Raw genomic sequence first — 18,904 nt, 5'->3', positions numbered from 1 at the left:
GTCTCTTGTTCTGTTCAGGCTCATGCGTTGCGCGCCTTTCGTCAGCTGCCATTCCTGTCCACGGGAACGCTGCAAGCGGTGTGACAAACCTTCCTTACCTCCTTCCTTCCATGCTTCCTTTTTTTTATAGCATTCGGTAAACGGGACACCGTGTTACTGTTTGTTTATTTGTGTGCTTCTGTGATTGTACAAAGTTGCTGCTTTGACCTTCTGTCAATTAATTCCAATTTCCTTCTAAGACCCGCTTTACACCCTTTGTTCATCCCCCCTCCCCCTCCGCCCTCCCTTTTTGTTTCTGAATATGGTATCGCGCACAGGGACGTTATGCAGCGAGCCAAACCACAACTCAGGAGCTTATTCCACCCACCCGAAACACAAAAAGGAAAGGCTCGTAAGTGCACCTGGTGTAAATGTCCTTGGGCCTGGCAAGCACTGGCAACGTGCGCTTGGATGGTGCGTTCGATATTTCGGGATGCACAGTGTGACATAAAAGGCTGTTTGGCGGGGCCACCCTGCTGTGTGGCGTAGCACAACCGTCACCGCCAACGGGGAGGCGTTCGGGAGGCGCACAAACGCCCGCATAGCTAGGTGGTGTTGACTTTTATTCTACTTTACGATACAGCGCTCTGTGTTCTGTTTATGACTTCTGTTTCGGGCATGGGAATACCCAGCATTTTCGTCATGCCTCACAGCGACGTGCACAGCCTCAGACGCCTAAGTTTTAAGCTTCGAATAAGGGTGTCCGCTCAAGAAGATACTTGATTTACCAAGTCTTCCTGCAAAGTAGCCAAGGTCAAGAGCGCACGGGAAAGTGTGCTGCTACTTGCATTGTTTTTGTCCGGTGTTCACGGTCATCGAAGTATTGGCGTAAGCACCCAAGCATGTTACCTGCGCCACTGTGGTACCTGAGCGTGTTACACCCTAAAATGGCGTGTACAGTGGTAGCCGAAACAACCCCGCCACTTGAAATTTGCGTATTGAAAGCATGCGCTCAGCATAAATGTGCGGCAGTTGCCCGTACTTTTGCAGCCAGAGTTTTTTTTTGTGGGAAAAACCAGGTGAGTTGCCAGCTTAGGCGTCAGCATTAGGGAGAAGCCAGCAGCCTTTGCAAAAGATCAAACGCCTTCGTAGTAAGTGGCACGCCCCCCTTTCCCAAATAAGCCTCACCTTTATTTATCTCCTTATTTTTCCTCACTTCACCTCACATTAAACTAAACGGACAAATGCAAATAGTTTAAGCAAACCGCACGGTCGGGTTAACACGTATAGATGCCGATTCCGACAGCTTGCTTGGAATGAATTGGGGCAAGTGGCAAAAGTTGGATCCAGAACCAAGGTTGGTGCTTTGGTATGGCTCTATTAAAAAGGTCAGATTGAAATAAAGAAAGCCTTGCATTCACGTCCTCGGGGTTGCTCCTATCCGCCGTTGAGGGCTTTCAAAGAGCCCGGTCGTGTAAGCGAGCTCATGACGAACTTGCTTGCAGCTTCGACCCAAGCAGCCTTCCAGACCCGAGCTATCCACAAGCTCACCTGCGGGCGACGCCGCTCGCTACCTGGACTCATCGGCCAAGGTTTTCGATTCGGTCGTTCCCGGGAATTTCGCCGAAAAGCTGCTTCCCAAGGTGAGCACTCAGTGAAGAAAGAGCGTTCCCTGTGTGCAGCGCGTACGAAATAGAATCGCTGCCACTGTTGGCAAGCGCCGCTTAAGAAACCGCCCATGCACAGTTACGAACCCTAAAAAGAACAGCTAATCGGGAGCAATAGGTAAGGACGGCGAGATAATCTGACAAAACGAGAGATGCGCATCGCTGGAAAAAGGCTGGTTTCTCTATATAGACAAACAACACGATTGTAAAGGACTCTAAAGGGTATAGGTAAAAGCCACGCGTACTGAGGCGCGATGCCATTGAAATTCAGTTGGCGTAATTCGGGAGACATTCTTGAATTACGCCATGTACGCATTAACACGAAGGAAAAACCCTCGGAACAGTCGTATGTGGCGTTTTCAGCAACTTTTAATGAATGCAAGAGGCATACAAAAATACAGGGGCATCTGCCGCGAGCGAGCGGCGTGTTGGCTCTTCGCTAGCCGCAGCCTTCCGCTCGCCGCAGCCTCGCATTACTTAGGCCACAGCATTTTTTTCTCCAGTAAACTGCGGTTAAGCGCCGCCCCTCAGATACCACAAGTCAGCGCGAACGGGCAGCCGCGGAGTAGCCCGCAAGGCAACACATCTAATTGATTAATGCGAAAGCATTACTATGTCGGCATACCAAAAATCCGGCGTTGTGCCAAAAAAGACTCACCACAAAATGCCCGGCGGATGGCCCAGGAAATGGCGGACAGGTCCAGAGCAGAAAAAAAACGGCGTAATTAAGCTCTAAAGAAAACAGTATAAATTTATATATGGGACTAGAAGGCGGGGCGGGGCATCCGGAATTCGAGACGAGCTGTGTCTCTAAATTACTAAAAGTGCCTGTGTGTCGCTTCCTGACCCAGTGAATGCCTTGTGAGCTTTGGTTCGGAAGCGTGTGTTAGATACATGTACTGAGGCAGTACATGAGTGATTTGGGCATATTTCCGTATTTACTCGATTCTAAGCATCCCCTTTTTTTCCACGATCGTGATGCCCAAAGTGAGGGGGGTGCTTAGATACAAAAAACATAAATTAACCCCCCCTTCTCCCCTCCCCCCTCCGTACACACTTTTTTTGCGGCGGTATCTCGACGATATAGGCGCAAGGAATAATGTTTCATTTGGAAAACGTTCCAAGGAAAACCTTGTACAGGCAGTGAAACGACTGCTTACGTCTGGTACTCAGTCACCCTCACTACCACTCGAGTACGTTGCGTCATTTGAACCGCCGCTCCCCGTATCCCACAGCAGGTCGTCTTCACTTCCGTCGAAGTGGTTTGTAATTGAACATTTCATGAATGACCTGGTCACAACATCAACTTGGACCCGCTAACACGCGTCCGAAATCCGCTTTGCGATGGTTGATTAGATAAGGGGGTGCTAAGATGCGCATGCAGACTTTTTTTCCGCGATTTCTTTCTGAAAGTAGGAGAGGGTGCCTAGAATCGCAAAGATACGGTAACTGCAGAAGTAGAAGTTAGGCGGGCAGACAGGTATGTTCGCGCCACATGTCCTTTTTGCTTGGCGATACCACCGCCGCCATGTGCCCAGTCACAGCAACGAGAGAAGAAAAGACGCAAAGTGAAAAGGATAAAGGAAAACCTAGTTAATTCGTTGTGGCCTTCGGCTTAGAAACGTGTTAGAGACGTCAGAAGTGCCAACTACGGCGGGGGGGGGGGGGCAGTGGGGCTCGTGCCCCTCCCGGACGGCTTTAGGGGGGGGCAGAGCCTCCTCCGGCCCCGGCTGAGGATTTTTTTAAAGGGCTTGGCTCGGCTCTGCGCCCGTCGACATCGGACTGTTGGCCGTCCTGTCTGCCAACTATTGTTTACAATAGGAGTTGGGATCTTGAAAGACAGTTCCGTCCTCCCTATGGGCAGGGGGAAACGCAGGGCCGTGTCGCTTTTCTTCACGGTGAGTTAGATGTGCTCAGTGTGCGGATTGTTGACAACAATGTAGCGCTGCGCTTGGCTATGGTGGCTAGAAGGGTGGCCCTTCTAGCCACCATAGCTTAGCTTCAGCAGCACGCCAGCAAAGCGACATTTTGTCGGGAGCATAAAGGCCCGTTCACACTAGCGACGAAGCGACGCGAAAGCGATGAAAGTGACGGAAATTTCTGTCGCTTTCGCCGCCTTTCATCGCTTTCGTCGCGCGACGAAAGCGATCGGTCTCGACCAAATTTTGTCGCCTCCGTCGCGCCGTCGCTTTTGAAGCGGAAGCAGGAGGCGAGACTTCCTGACGTCATATCCTGCCAAAGCACCCGGATGCTGTGTTTCCAGAAGCGGGGAAGCTCCCGTGAAGTCTCACTCCGAGCGCGAGACAATAACAAGAAAAGCAAAAAATAGTCGTCGCCCGTCGCTCGATGTCGCGTGCAAGTGTGAACAGCAAAGGTGGCGATCGCTTTCGCTTTCGTCGCTTTGTCGCGTCGCTTCGTCGCAAGTGTGAACGGGCCTTAAGTCGGCGCACTCACTCGTGAGTACACTTATTTGTACTCATTTGTACTCACACTCACGAGTGAGTACGATGATGAGTGAGTACACACCCAGATTAAAAAAGTTAGTATGATGACGATTGAGTATAGGGGTAAGTCCACTACTCGTGAGTACAGAACTCATGAGTACACTACTCATGAGTATGAGTGCTCATGAGTACAATACTTATGAGCATGAGTACTGGTGAGTATGGTACTCATGAGTAAACAGTACTCATGATTACAATACTCATGAATACTGTATTTTCGAGTGCTTGCACTCGTGAGTACATGCACTCGTGAGTAGAGCAGTGCAAACAAGTTCTATCACAAACTCAAGTCTGGACGCACGTGTACGAGTTTCAGACATTTAGCGGTGGCGCTGTGCTGCTTAGCTCTCAAGGATGGTAAAATCAGGCAACGAAAACTGCGCCTCCCTCCTTTGCCTGTCCTTGTTTGGCGCTGTTAGCGTTTTTCGGCGGTCGCTCGCTAGGGGGTCGCGGTGAAAAGGGAAAAACTAGGGGGTTAGGTCCCGGTGGGAAGCGCGGCCACAGTCGCGCTGTTTCTACGGCACCTGTTGATTGGAACAGTTATTTTTGTTTACAAATGCGCGGCCTGGGAACGCGTAGCTGCTTCGTTCAAATTGTTTTAGGGGAAGCGGTGGAGGCTGCTCACAATGCATGCACTACGCGCACCGAAGTCGCTCTTTTCCGGTCTTAAGCAGTTTCCATAGATGCATGTCATGCTCTGGAGTCGTTTCGTGAGCGGAACCGCTTATTTAAACAGACGCAGTTAGTTTACGTGATTCGCGTCAAATTGGCTGCATGGTTTGTGTCAACCACATGATTTTATTAGGCTCCCGTTTTGAAACTTTTTGCTCAGGTTTGGTACGACTATGTCCTCGTGCTGTCCATTTAAAAGTGAGCATATAGCCCCACCGTGCAGGTTGTGGGTTGTTAATCAGACATCATAATGCCCAGTCGAACGCGTGTGACGCCTTATTTCGCCTCGCATATTTTGTCGAATAGCGCTGGCATCTTGCTGCTGGAGGAGCGTTATGCTTTCGAATGGCAACCCGACGCGCTGCTTCTCGTTTATGCCACCGTGTAATGATGAAGCTGACGACGACGGTGAATTTCGGTGGTTGTTCTTCCTCCACCTTCATGTACTGTTTACTGGCGGCGCGACAACTCCTCGCTAGCAACTTGTGCCGAGTATAAGCTCGCACTGTGGAAGGCCTCGTGAAAGGGCCGTTCTATATGATGAACACCAACGCCAGACGTTGGGTTTTTACCTTTAGCTCGCGTCTTGGAACGTCTCGTAAAACATGTTGCTTGCCCATAAGGACGCCACCGCACTTTTTTATCGATAGCTCTCAGCTTCATCAGCGCTTCTCGAACCAAGAGCTGCAGATTTCCACTGTGCAACCAACGCACCAACACGGGAATACAGTGACGTCAGTGCAAGCTATCACGCCTCCGGAAAGCTTGTCTTCAAACTTTGTTTTCGAGGTAACAAAGCACGCCAGAGCAGTTGGACAGTGCTGTAACGGCTGCCAAGCACCGGCAGCAACTGGGTGCACTGCGGCCGTCGAGTGCGAGCGATACCCGCTCCAAGCCTCACACACATACACTGTTGGGACTGGGCCATCCCAGCTCAGTCACTAGTGTTGCGACGTTGCCCTGCCCAGTCCGCTATCGACGCGGAACAGACCATAGCGACGAAGTAGCCGAGCGGACGGTTATTTGAAGCAGCATTTATATACAATATATACAAAGGTAGCAAGAGCGTTACATGGCTAAGACCAGCGCGATAGCACTTCTCAACTTAGGGCCTTCGATGAGATGCTGCCGTACCACCGCTGCTTCCGGGCTGCTTTTACACCCCCAGGGTTCCGTTGCAGCCGCGTGCAGTTCCGATGCCTCCAGTCGGAGCTATCACTGGCCGCATTATGAATCTGGCGAATGGAGGCGAAGCGATTGCGTCAGCCGAGCCGCCACGACCGGGAAAGGGAAGGCGACTCTGCGGCGGCGTCTCCAGGCGCTACTTGCTGCGTGTCTGCGGGGATTAGTTCGTCCCAGGCATGATTTGGTCCAGCCATCGCGATGGGAAAGGGAGAGCAGACTCAGCGGCGCCTTTCCCGCCAAGTCGCGGCACGTCTGACGCGGGCGGTTTGACCTAGGCGCGAATCAACCCCGCCATCGGCACGTCGCCAGGTGCAGCGAATTTGTGTCGGGCGCTATGGCACAACACACTCACGGATACAAAAATGAGTGGTCAAAGTCAGACCCGTTTCGGGGGCTCTTAACGGAAATGAACAGAGCAGCGCGTAGCGCCCCTGTCGTGTCCCTTTCCTTTTACCCACGAACTGCCCATTAAAAGAAAAACAAATCGACTCGTTTTTTTGTGCTGATGGTTCAGTCATGCAATATTTTTGAATAAATGTGACCAGTAAAACACGTATTCAAAGAAATTTCTGCCGGATGCGTCAAACCGCTGAAGTTCACGGTTCATAGATTTGCGGGACGTCTTATTTGGGGACACCTAGTAGTTAGCCGACACAATGTAAAAGGCCCTCACTGCTGCAGGTGCCCCTTATGATGATGATGATGATGATGATGATGATTAGTGGTAGCCTCTTTGTAGCGGGGTGATGACGTGTCACCTCATAGGGACACCCCACCGCTTCCTCCCCCCCCTACATTCGCCGCTTCGAGACGCACTCCAGGTCTGCCCCCCCCCCCCCCCCCCCCCCGGAAAAATAAGAAGTCTACGCCACTGAGAGACGTGTACTATAACATACATGGGTAATTTGAGCGTGCTAATAAATGCAGTTGTACCAATTAGGCGACTATACATATTCCCGCTAAATGTCCTTTTTGCTTGGCGATACGAGCACGGGTATGCGGCGCCACATATTAACCGAGTGAAGAAGACGCAAAATGAAATGGATAATCGTATTGTGAAGAGACGATCGGAGATTACATACCAATGTTTTCGCCATGGCTACACCATAAGTGCTTAGGTGTCCTCGTAATTGTTTGGAGACGGTAGTTGGGACTACAGAAATTCTTGGGCTCCCTTAAAGGGGCACTGACACAAAATTTTGAAGGCGAGATAACTTCGGAGATAGATTGGTGGGAACACATATACATCATCTGCAAAATATCAGCGGTGAATACAGCCTAGAACATATTTAAAATCAATTTTGAAGTGTGCGAAACGCAACCGAGCGGCCAGCAGAGGACCACGCGCAAGTGTAAATAAACAACATCCAAACACGTCACGAGTTTGTGTTTGCCGCTTCCGCACTGCCGGCTCGCCGCTCCAATCGGAGGGCCGGAGGGCGGAGCTTCTGCTCTCGAGAACGAACGACCCGATCGTTGGCGGCGGAGGCGCCGTGATTTCGTCAGCTCATCGGGCAGCTGGCGGCGACCAAAGTTCTACAGCGATTCCAGGCACTCTGTTTCTATTACTGTTTATTACCATTGGATGCGGAAACGCGCCGGAGGCACGAAAAGGCCACTGAGCAAGCCGCACGGTCGCTGTGCAAGCGGCGGCCACGGCCGCGAAGTGGCCCACGCCGGCGCAGGTAGCTCGAGTGATAGCTTGTTACCGCTGCACGAAATTGTCCCCAAGTCCCGACCATGGTGGCTTACATGAGAAAGGAGTTAATGATGCCATGGCGGGTTGCATTAAAAATTGTCATCTGCACCGCTTACGAGAGCGGCACTCGAATATCCGCCGCAGTGCTAAGCCGAACACATCTGTAGGCGGACCTGTAGGCAGACCGGCCGGCTGCTCCCAGCGCGCGTCTTGCCACCCACCGTCTCGAGCGTCGCGCGTCGTTCGTTAGCCGCGGTAGCATTTGCACTCGCAGCGCCTGCGTCACATCCACGGTCGCTTTTTAATTAGGCGCCTCACGAGATCAGTACGGGGGGGTATTCGCAGAAACTGCCGTCGATGCGGATTCGACAGTGCTACGGCGGCTCTCCTCTGTAACTGTGATATCCCTCCCACGGTCACGTGGTCAGCTTTGTTCACACAAAATCCATCGTTTCGCGGCACTCGCTGAAACCGAAACTGCGACTGGCCGCATTGAAAATGCCTCTAATTAAACAACCGTCGCACGCTGAAGCAAATGAGGTTTCTATAGGTTATAAGTAGGTCACTAGCTACTTATCGCAACAAAAAAAACAAGATGCAAAATTTTTGTGTCAGTGCCCCTTTAAAGCAAAAAATTTTAAGCGAAGCTTATGACTGCAGCTCAAACGCAGAAAACGGCTTGTTCCTGGTACCGTCAATGTGACCTTCAAGCTCAATCAAGGTCAAGCCAGCGCCTCGTGCGGCTGAGCAGTGAAATCATCTAATTTCTCGTTTGTCCCAAGGATACGGGTGCGTAGAGGAAGATGGGGGGACAGAGCAGAAGCGCATGCCATCAGAAAATGATGCAAGGAGGCGTATCCAAGTTCAGTTCCCGTTCACGCCTGCGCGCGTTCACTGTGCGTGTTCGCTTGGCTTGCTTGGGAGACGATGATGATAAGCTGCGAAGCGAAAAGGACCGGTCCAGCAGCAGCTAAGAGACAAGGATGATGCTGGCGCTTACATGTTATATTACCGTAATTACCCGATTCTAACGCGCCCCCGATTCTAACGCGCACCCTATTTTCCTGGCAAAAAAAAAAAAACGAAAAAACTTGCACTTCCGATTGTAACGCGCACGGAACTTTGAGCAAGAAAAACGAATGCGACATAAACGGGTGATTTATTTCTCGAAGTAATCTCACCCATCTCCCTCCTCGTCGCTCTCCGCTGACCACAACATCTCGTCCTTGGTGCCGTCAAGCGCGTTCGCGATGTCACACTTCATAACGAACGTGCAACCATGATCGATGGGATTGTGGCCCACGCCTCGCACGCCCTTCCTGCGATCTTCTCCAGAGGCGCACGCTTCAGCCGACCACTCGTTTTGAACGCTCGAAAGCCGCTGCTGCCATTGCTGTTATCAAGTGCGCAAGTGGAACGATTTGACGATTTGTGTGAACGCCGATAGAAAAGCCTGGGCGCCTATGCTTCGTGCGTCCGAAAAATTGTTGCTAAAAGCTTTGGCGCCATCTTGAGATGGCGATGGGCGAGACGAAATTTCCGTTGTTTCGGCAGTTTCGGTTTCGTATCCGATTCTAACGCGCATGCGATTTTTCGACCTATTTTTCCGGAAAAAAGGTGCGCGTTAGAATATACAAAGGTAGCAAGGAATCAAGGTCTCGTTCAAGCAAGGAATCAAGGAAGGAATCAAGGAATCAAGGTAATTGGAATCAAGGTCTCGTTGAATGAACATAGATATTCTCACGAGAAGACGACAATAGTAAGAAGTAAGAGTAAAGTAAGAGAAGTAAGAGTAACAGTAAGAAAGGATAACAGCCAAGAACGCCAATGTGGCCACAGTGGAGGTCTTTCATTTCTTTTCTGCCACTCTATTTTCGTTTGTGCTAATGTGCAGGTAAGTGTTTCCTGCGTTTAGGGGTGGTAGCCAGCGCCACTTCGACAACTTCGGAATGAAGGCGAGGTTCTCTTTGCTCCCCGCGGCACTGACTCAATTGTCTAACGGCGTGTGTGTTCGGATGGCGAAGGCCACATGTTCCGAGAATGTGTCTTCGAGTACCTGAAAACTTCCTATCCAGGCTCAATTACCTCGATAAACGACAACATCAGAACCAATCGATCGATAACCTAATTTTTTTGTCCCACTCCTGAGGGGCCCGGTTCTTTCTTTTGGTGCCCGTTATCCCGAAAGCGACGGAAGGGTGGCCTGTGAGAACAGAAGCGCCTCCTCAAGAAATACCACATAAACATTCTAGTGTCCGGTGAGGTCTGTCAAGTAAATCTGAGAATGAGGGAAGCTTACATCGCTTCATACGCCGATATCCGGCAATACTTGCGCGATAATATCCTGCTGTTCCCTGCAGTTCGACAACAATGGCAAGGACAAGGTCTGCTACGAGCACGTGGGCTGCTTCAGCAACCAAGACAGGCTCACAGTGCCCACCTCGTTCCCTAGCGAGCCGGAAGATGTGAAAACCAAGTTCCTGCTCTACTCGCGCTCCAACCGGGATTCCCCCGTGAGGCTCGACTACCGGCCCAGCAGCCCTCTGGGTCGCCTCACCCAGTTCCAGCAGCGCAAGCCGCTCAAGCTGCTCGTGCACGGATTCTTCGAGAGCGGAGACATCGATTGGATCAAGGACATCAAGAATGCCCTCTTGGATGTGGTACGCAAGCCCATTAGCGACCACACTTGTGTTTGTTTGTTTTTTTTGTCTTGCGTTAAGGCTTTCGCACTGCGTGCACGGAGTGAAACCCGGTGTATACGCAGTTATTGGAGGTTTTCTAATGAACGTAGGTTAAAAATACCTGCTAAATGCCACAGGTGTACCTTTGGTGCGCATGGCGGCGGAAACGACTTCCATACATCACTACAGCAAAGTCCGTCTATATTTTTAATACGAATTGATTACGTAAAATGATGTGAGTGTGGTCCTCATGGAACATTCACGCTCGCAGGCTTTGGTTCACGGAAGCCTACGTGCGTGCATTACTACCAAGGTCACAGATGCGTCAACTTGGTGATATGATATATGCTAGGTCCAGTAGAAGCGAGAGGCACGTTACAACTTGGACTGCCGACCACACGGAAGGCCGAGTAACTGACTTGTTCGTGGAGAAACGAATTTGTCGTTACATCGCAACCGTGCCACAGTTCGTCTTGCGAAATTCTTGACTCTACAAACGTTTTTTTTTTTTTTTTCATACCCAGACGACTTTGTAGAATAAGGGCCAGTAAAGAACGGGGGATGAGAAATGAGTTGTGTCCACCGTGTAGGCTTGTCGCGATATAATACCCGACCTCTCCCTGGGCAGGAGGACTGCAACGTCATAATCATCGACTGGAGTGGCGGCGCGAAGCAGCTCAGCTACATCAAGGCGGCCGGCAACACAGCGCTCGTGGGCCGCCAGGCGTCGCTTCTCGTGCAGCGACTCATCGAGAACAGCCGCGGTGCTCTCGGGCCAGACTTGGTGCACATGGTGGGCTTCAGCTTGGGCGGCCAGATCGCCGGCTTCTTTGCTCGGCACTTCAAGGAGACCACGGGAAAGGTCATCGGGCGCATCACACGTACGTGCATTCGCCGCAGGGCGTTCGCTGGTTGTGCGCACTTCCAAGGTTAAATTTCTACGGCCCTCTGCGAGACAGCCAGGAGAATAGTTTTGCTCGTACGTTTGGCGCGCGTACACTAATGCGTCCTGCTCTACCCAATGAACCCGACGGGAAGTGTCCATATAGGGAGAGAGAGAAACAAACATTTATTGTACTAATGAGCAGGGGGAAAGGTAGCCCCAAACTCAGCGTCACTACCTAATCCAAGTCAACGCTGTGCATTGGCTTGGATTGGAAAAATTGTCTCCTCGACGCACAGACTGACGAGTTAAAGCCGTTAGCACTGACTTAAAGTGACGAAGTATGATAAACAAGCCCTCTTACCTCGAATCATACTATTGCTGTAGTAATATCACATCCCCGGCGCAATTGCTTTGCTCAAACACACAATGCTAAGTTCTAAATCAAAAGGCAGTGCTCAGCATACTGGTTTAATTCAGCATAGAAGTAATGCAGGACTATGCGGCCTAAACAAAGCATGACATGCACGACGAAAGGAACGCGCAAAATTAGACAGCTAATATCCTGCCGCAGGCGGTGCAGTAAATCACCTCACTGTTATGTCGTAACGCAGCGAATTATACGTAGTTCGTCCGATTTGTGGGCTCCGATTTGAGCCGCCAACAGGAGTAATTTCAGCATGCTGATTTCAAAAGTAGCAATTAAACGACCGGGGAAGCACGTTTCTGCTAATAGAGATAACAAGCTTCTCAGCCGTAGTAACGAAGAGAAGAAGAAAATAAAACTCAGACAGAAAAGAGTGGTGACAATATTGAGCGGACACAGTCGCAGACATGTATACCATCGCACCAGTTTGGCGCTAATGTAGGCACTACCGCATCCCTTTAGTCATACTGAGCGCTCTACAATGCCCGCGATAGTAGGAGGTGCAACCAGGCGGTGTGAAAGCGAAGAAGCTGAAGCTGTACCGCAATAGACTGCGGCGAGGCGTCTATCTAAACGGCAGCTGTGAAAGAAGTGCGATGGTACGGCGCTGCTCTAACACTTGGCAAACATGCAGTGCCATGTACAACGGGAATGAAACACGCCACAGGGTCAACCCAAAATACAAAATGGCTGCGCACACAATCCCGGCATATGCGTTCGACAGTTCAACACCAATTCTTGGAGGAATCGCGCCTTAATCGTTACTTAAAGGGACCCAGAAAATCCTTTTGTAAAAGTTACAAAAGGCCTGTATTGTCGCGTAGTACTAATATAGCGATGCAATGCCGTTGGAATTATTGATGTACGTTCAGTATTAGCTGCGCGAGAAGCAATTAAGTGCACCTCTCCCCCCTTGCCGATCGATTCCTCCTTCCTCTCTGCTTCTTTCAAAGCAGCTGGAAACACTGGGAATAGCCATGCGACATCGCAACGCTCGACTTCCGTTCTTTGCTAGCTACATTCCTGCGCCTAGGCACGCGTCAATCGCTGCGGACCCGCCTTTGCCTCGGAATCGCGCAGGAAGGAGGAAGAGCAGCCGCAAGCCAATGGCAGTGACGTTGCCGGCAGCCGACCTCACCGGCGATTGGGCGAATCAGGGGGGCGGTTCGCCGTTGCGTCAGCCGCGATCGCCGTTGCGTCAACCGTGACCGGCGTTACGTCAGCCGCGATCGGTGTTACGTCAGCCGCGGTCGGCTCGCTGCGGCGTCGCGCTGATCGGCTGAGAAAGACGATCTTCAAAAATCGTTTACAAATTATCCGTACAACGTATGGGGCTCACACTTCGCTCAAAAATCCCCTATTATGTGTTCTACCACCTGAATGCATTGAATTGCCACCTTCGCAAAGCTTTTCTGGGTCCCTTTAAGCTCGACACTTGCCGGATGCTTGTGGCCAGTTGTTCACCCTGACATGTTCACGGCGGTGCAGCCCTGGACCCTGCCGCGCCGCTGTTTGACAACACGAGCTCGAGCGTGTCCGACAAGGACGCAGCCTACGTGGACGTCATCCACACGAGTGGAGGCGATATGATTGTGGTGGGCCAGCTGGGCATCGAGAAGCCCGTCGGCCACGTGGACTTCTACCCCAACGGTGGAAAGATGCAGCCCGGGTGCAAGCCGCTTGGTGAGCGAACTGTCTTGTTTCCTGCCCCTAAACTCGCCTCACTGGCCCCACGTTGTGCATGCAGGCAAAAAGGAAACACAACGTACGTGATGTAAGGAAGCCATTCAGGCATGTTTGTTAGCGCACGCGGGTAGTCATCACTTCCTCGCCGCCCTAATTGTGCGCATTAAAATACGATGCATTAGCTACGCAAGCCAGCGTATTATCTAAGAAACTCGGTCAGGGTGTATGCAATGCCTGGACTCCAGTTTCATCGTTACCCAGACATAATCCTCTTTTAGGGCTATCAAGCCGAAGCCTCACTGGGATTTTACGCACTGAAGCGGCAGCTGTGCTGGGAAACGTGGTGCAGTGGATGGCAACGAATTAATATGGTGATCTCTCACACAAGGCTGAGGCTGATCAAGTATCGTAATAGATTTACCGAAGGCAAAAACAGATGGACGTCGGAACAGCTGCCGAAGAGGAACCACGGAGATTGCAATGCACGGGAAGGACAATCAGCGTGCGCACTTAGGAGGTTCAGCATTGTAAAACTTGGGATGATATCTTGGTGCCAGCATTTAACGCTAATAATGAATAATGAAGCAGCAACCAATATAAGTAAAAGCCTTCGACAACGTGAACCGATCTCGAATTTCAAAGCAGCCCAGAGAAAAATACGAAGGATGCACCACGTTGTGCGAACAGGAGCTGTCAGTGGCCGTGGTGTTGAGCGGCTGAGCCCAGAGGCGCGGGTTCCCTTCTGGCCACGACGGCTGCTTCTGTGAATGGGGCCTGAAACTAAAACACCCTTGTGCCTCGGTGCACGTCGAGATTTTGACCCCAAGGCGGTTTAAGTTACCCCGTAGCCCTCCACTACTAAGTGTCTCATGGCTCTCGTGTTACTGGCATGTAAAAGTTCTAAAATTTGAAACTTTTTCCCCTTGAATATAAATAAGACAACCCGGACGCTCTTATATGATTGAATTGCATGGGCAGATGATCCGCATTCACTTCTCACCCCCCTTCACCCCCCCCCCCCCCCCCCCCAAAGTATTTATGAATAATAGTGCACTGCGACTGCAATAGGCGGTCGACATTGGCGAGCTCTGCCGTAGGCCAGTGTGACGACGCTGTGCTTTGGTGTTACGCTGCAGATATTGCCTGCGACCATCTCCGGGCGCCAGCCTTCTTCCTCGAGTCCATCCGCAACAAGCAATGCCTCTTCCAGTCCACACAGTGCCAGGGCGGCTACAGGGCCTTCGAGAAGGGACAGTGCCAGAAGGGTGGACAGTCGGGCCTTATGGGTTACTTTAGCAACACGGCGGTGGGCCGCGGCATCCAGACACTTGTCACTAACGCGAAGCCGAATTACTGCCAGCAGTAGTCAAGTGGGCGCGAGCAGCAGTCAAGTGGACGCCAGCAGCAGTCAAGTGGGCGCCAGCAACAGTCAAGTGGGCGCCAGCAGCAGTCAAGGGGGTGATCCCAGTGCGTCACCTTGGCAAACTCCACAATACTGCTCGATCTGTATGCCATTCTTCACCACTGCTCCCGGATGCAGTATATTTTGGCGGCACAGCTTTCGCCAAATCCGGACAATTCCGCCCCTTCGCTACCACCACCGTGCAGAAAGAGTTGGAATTTAATTATGCCAGCTTGCACGGCTTGCAACAACTTTTCCCTCAAACAGTGTATAAAAATTCCCGCGTACTCTTTCCTGCATTTACATGAACCACGAGGTGTTGTCATGAACTGCCGGAAGGTGCTAACGAAAGTCTGTGTTTATTGTCAGCATGCTAATAACAGCCCGAATTTCTCTATATATACTGCGCTCATTCTCAAGTATAGATAAGACAGGAACATGAGGTGACGCTCCCCGATAATTAACAAACCTTGCGGGATCAGTTTCTTGTTTGTTAGCACAATGCTGTGTGCAAAAAGTTCGTATTGTATGCATGTAAATTAAAGCTATGATAATTTGTATTTCGTATTGCAACGATATATGAGTGCAAATTTTTTGAACATTTATTGTGTTATTTTTCGCATACAAGAATGGGCGGAGACCAAATGTGAAATTGTCGGAATATCAGCAGGAAAAGATATTCGCTACTCTGCAAAGGCTGAGAGGTGATTAAGGGTCTCTAATATTTGCACGCGTATGAATCATAAAACAGTGCTACGTAGGTAGTGTACACAAGGAACTGAAATAATGCTTAAATAAGGTGTGCTACCGGATTATAATCCTATACGACACTCTATCACTTAGAAATCTTCACAGACATTTTATCTGGTTCGTGTTGAATTTTGGAGCTGTCGATATGCAACTTCTTTCTAAACTACATTTTTACTAACGCATAGATCATGAAGTACTGGGCAGACACGCCCGTGCACACATCTGACGCAGGAAAGGCGAATTCAACCTGGAAGAAAGACCAAAGCATCATAATTTTTGTTTGTGTGTTTGCTTGCTCACTGATTTGTACTTGGTTTCAGAGCTTGGAAAAAATAACAGTGTGAGGCTGAAATAAAATTGTTGTCTTTGTTTACCATATTCAGGCTCAAAAACAACGGAGTGCATTTATCTGTTTCAATGAGCTTCTTCGCCTGCTTGATGATTACGTTTCCGCCTCAAATCTGGGGTTTCTGCATTCCACTGGCTTGCCACATTCAGAGTTAAGTGAGAAGCAAAGCCAAAGTCCAAGTTTGATGTTTAAGCTCTGCCCTATTTCGCATCGTTGGCATCACCACAAATTCTACGCTGCCCTAATCCGCAGATCTGCTCATGGGTGTGTGTTCATGCATGCAGTGGGACTGGATAACGTGCAGTGAGAGCGTGTAGGCTCACGAAAACCGTTTAACTTTGATTTATTCGAAGAAAAAAACGCGTATTTAATCTTTTCATACTTGCCTCTATCCTTGCTGCACGAGAAACCTTCTGCAGCCGCCGATCAACTTGTGGCGAGCAGGGCGAATTGGTGACATTCGTGGGAACATGCAAGAACTGTCTCCATGCCAAAAGGTTCCCTGTAACAGATCTTGTAGGCGGGGCTAATGCCGGTATAAACTTGGTGAAATTTAGTCGGCCCTATTGCCTGCGTGATGGTGCGGCCGATTGTTTTGTTGTTTACTTTGGGCAAGAAGCAGTCGTTTCAGGGATAACTTGGTTTAATCCAGCCAACAGTAGCTCAGCCTAACGCTCAGTGCCCCTGACGACGGGTGGCCGGAGTTTTGGGGGTCTTAAAACGACGAGCTCATGCAACACAATGTAATACAACCATTCCGAGGTGGCCCCACAACCCTGTCTTCTAGGGTTTCCGGCTGCCGTTAAAGAAGCACCGAATAGAATTCATGTCTTATTCACCGCTGCATGGTGCAGTTCAACCAATGTAACGCATTATCTGATTGTTTAGCTGTGACCCGCCGCGATGGCTCAGAGGCTAAGGCGTTGCGCTGCTGAGCACGAAGACGCGGGTTCGATTCCCGGCCGCGGCGGCCGCTTTTCTGATGGAGGCGAAAAGCGAAAACGCCCGTGTGTACGAGATTTCGGCGCACGTTAAAGATCCCCAGGTGGTCAAAATTAATCCGGAGCCCTCCACTACGGCGCGCCTCATCGTCTGCGCTGCGTCGGTGCGTTAAAACCCGTAATCAAACAATAAATCAATCAATTGTTTAGCTGTACTATATAGCCTTAGTTTGCCTGTACTGAACAGCTGAAGAGAAAACACCCTGCGCCTTTCGTGGCTGCGGCAACAACTACGTGATGACGTTGAACTGGTTTTCCATGTGCTGTCATGGTATCTAAGCCTAAAAAAAATTGATTTTCATTAGCTGCGTGGTAATGTCGACTTTTAATATTTGCGCCCGCGTTTCGTAGGTGAAACACAATAACAAGTCGCGAAATTTAACCCTGTGGAGGTATCCCTGTGTCGTTACAGATGACGTCAAAATATTGGCGAAAGGGATACCGCGAGGAAAACCGCAATGCCGAATGCACCTTTCTAGCTAAAAATGTGTATGAATCGCGGCCGCAATAATTCAGAGCATGACCTCCGACCCCCTACTTTTAATAAACCTTTGGTCGGTGACCACCAGTTTTTAACTATGATCCTTTTACCCGACCAGACGAGATTTCCTCAAACCTTGGATTTCAAAGATTAGCTATACCAGTGAACAGGTAGCCCGTGAAAACGAGTTGCAAGAAAAAGCTCCGTATTGACATTTATCAAAAATACGCAGCAAAAAAAAAAAAATTCAGGGAAGCTTGCACTCACGCGTAAGACTTGAATGGCGAAGCTGTTGTAGATGGGCATTGCCGGACACATAGTTAAGTTCATATGCATCGAAGAGGTCATCGTCTTTTTCGCGGCGAGTGGTGGATGCAAAGTCATCCTCAGCTTTGCAGACTTCCACCAGCTCTTCAGACTCCGGCAGGCGCCGAAGTAGAGCCCTCCATCTTTCCAGCCCATCACATGACACATATTACACAGACGCCCCGTTTACCGACAACATAGCCACAACTGTCGCGGTAGGTCCACGTGAAGAAATCATCCGTCAACACTGTAATGTACCTTCTTCTACAGCTGCTGAAATTCAAGCCAATGCCGATTCGATGATGCTGCAAACCCATTCAACTGACCAAATTATTAACCGCACGGATAGTCAATCTGCCCTCAGAGCATTCGCAACTAACTCCTTACCTGCGCACATTCATCACGAGCTGACATGCTACATGGCAGCCCACTGTCCCCTGCACGTATTTCTAGAATGGGTCCCTGGACACCAGGGAATTGTAGGGAATGAAAGGGCTCACGCCCTTGCTCGTGCAAATCGAAACCCGAGCGACCCTCAACCCTGGCCCCAGGACTACAGCCGTAAGGAAGAACGCGCCGCCCGTCGCAAGGCCCGGAGGCAACAGCTGAAGGACCTTCGCAATTCCCGCCGCAATCTTCCACCTCCCACTTCTGACCTCACACGCCGCGAAGGCACTTACATCCGCCAGGCTCAGACTCTCTCCCTCCCTTGTGACCTCGTTCTTCACTATATCATGACCCGAGATGGCACTCTCCACTGTCATGTGTGGTGCCTATCCCGACGTTAAACACACCTACTGAACTTGTCCTCGCGCAAGGCGATCCCCTCACTTTCTTCATTCACACCTTTAACCATCCCACATTCCATACTCATGAAAAAGCTGGGCCGCTCGCCCCATCCTTTGGCTTCGCCTCGCCCAGCACATTGCCCACTTGCGGGGCCCTGACACCTGCGGAATTCACGCCTGAAGTATTCCAGGCCCACCAGAACCACATTTTCGGCAGCCCGGACATGGGCCGCTTTAAATAAAGTTTGATCTCTCTCTCTCTCTCTTGGTCATCGACTCGATGCAGCGGCGGCGGGATCTGCAATCCATCTCGGGAAGGATTAGCACACTCGTAGCGATGTCTCCGATTATCCATAATGTCTTCTAGAAAATGCGGCGGCCGCGGTGACCTCTCCCCAAACAGGGTGTCTTTTCATCTTTACCATTATCGCTGGAGCCTTTTGT

The 18,904-nt window shown here is 50.5% G+C and overlaps 1 protein-coding gene across 2 annotated transcripts in view; it reads left to right on the top strand.

Moving 5' to 3' along the window:
• Positions 1-15,913, top strand: part of LOC144142294 (pancreatic lipase-related protein 2-like) — a 31,920-nt gene extending 16,007 nt beyond the window's left edge. Inside the window, exons 5-10 of one of the 2 annotated variants that reach the window (XM_077673693.1) lie at positions 1,485-1,622; positions 10,067-10,366; positions 11,016-11,268; positions 13,186-13,380; positions 14,520-14,746; positions 14,810-15,913. In XM_077673693.1, coding sequence (XP_077529819.1) covers positions 1,485-1,622; positions 10,067-10,366; positions 11,016-11,268; positions 13,186-13,380; positions 14,520-14,746; positions 14,810-14,845 — 1,149 coding nt within the window. In that variant the 3' untranslated portion in view covers positions 14,846-15,913. Of the gene's footprint in view, positions 1-1,484; positions 1,623-10,066; positions 10,367-11,015; positions 11,269-13,185; positions 13,381-14,519 lie in introns of both variants that reach the window. The other variant, XM_077673700.1, reaches the window with a different exon arrangement.
• Positions 15,914-18,904: the final 2,991 nt, after the last annotated feature.

This window comes from Haemaphysalis longicornis, unplaced genomic scaffold (genome assembly GCF_048455015.1).
Source record: "Haemaphysalis longicornis isolate Haplotype H1 unplaced genomic scaffold, Haemaphysalis longicornis Haplotype H1 scaffold_1, whole genome shotgun sequence".
Classification (NCBI taxonomy): domain Eukaryota; kingdom Metazoa; phylum Arthropoda; class Arachnida; order Ixodida; family Ixodidae; genus Haemaphysalis; species Haemaphysalis longicornis.
Note: the sequence above shows the minus strand (reverse complement) of the source record. Positions and strands in the feature narration are given on the sequence as shown.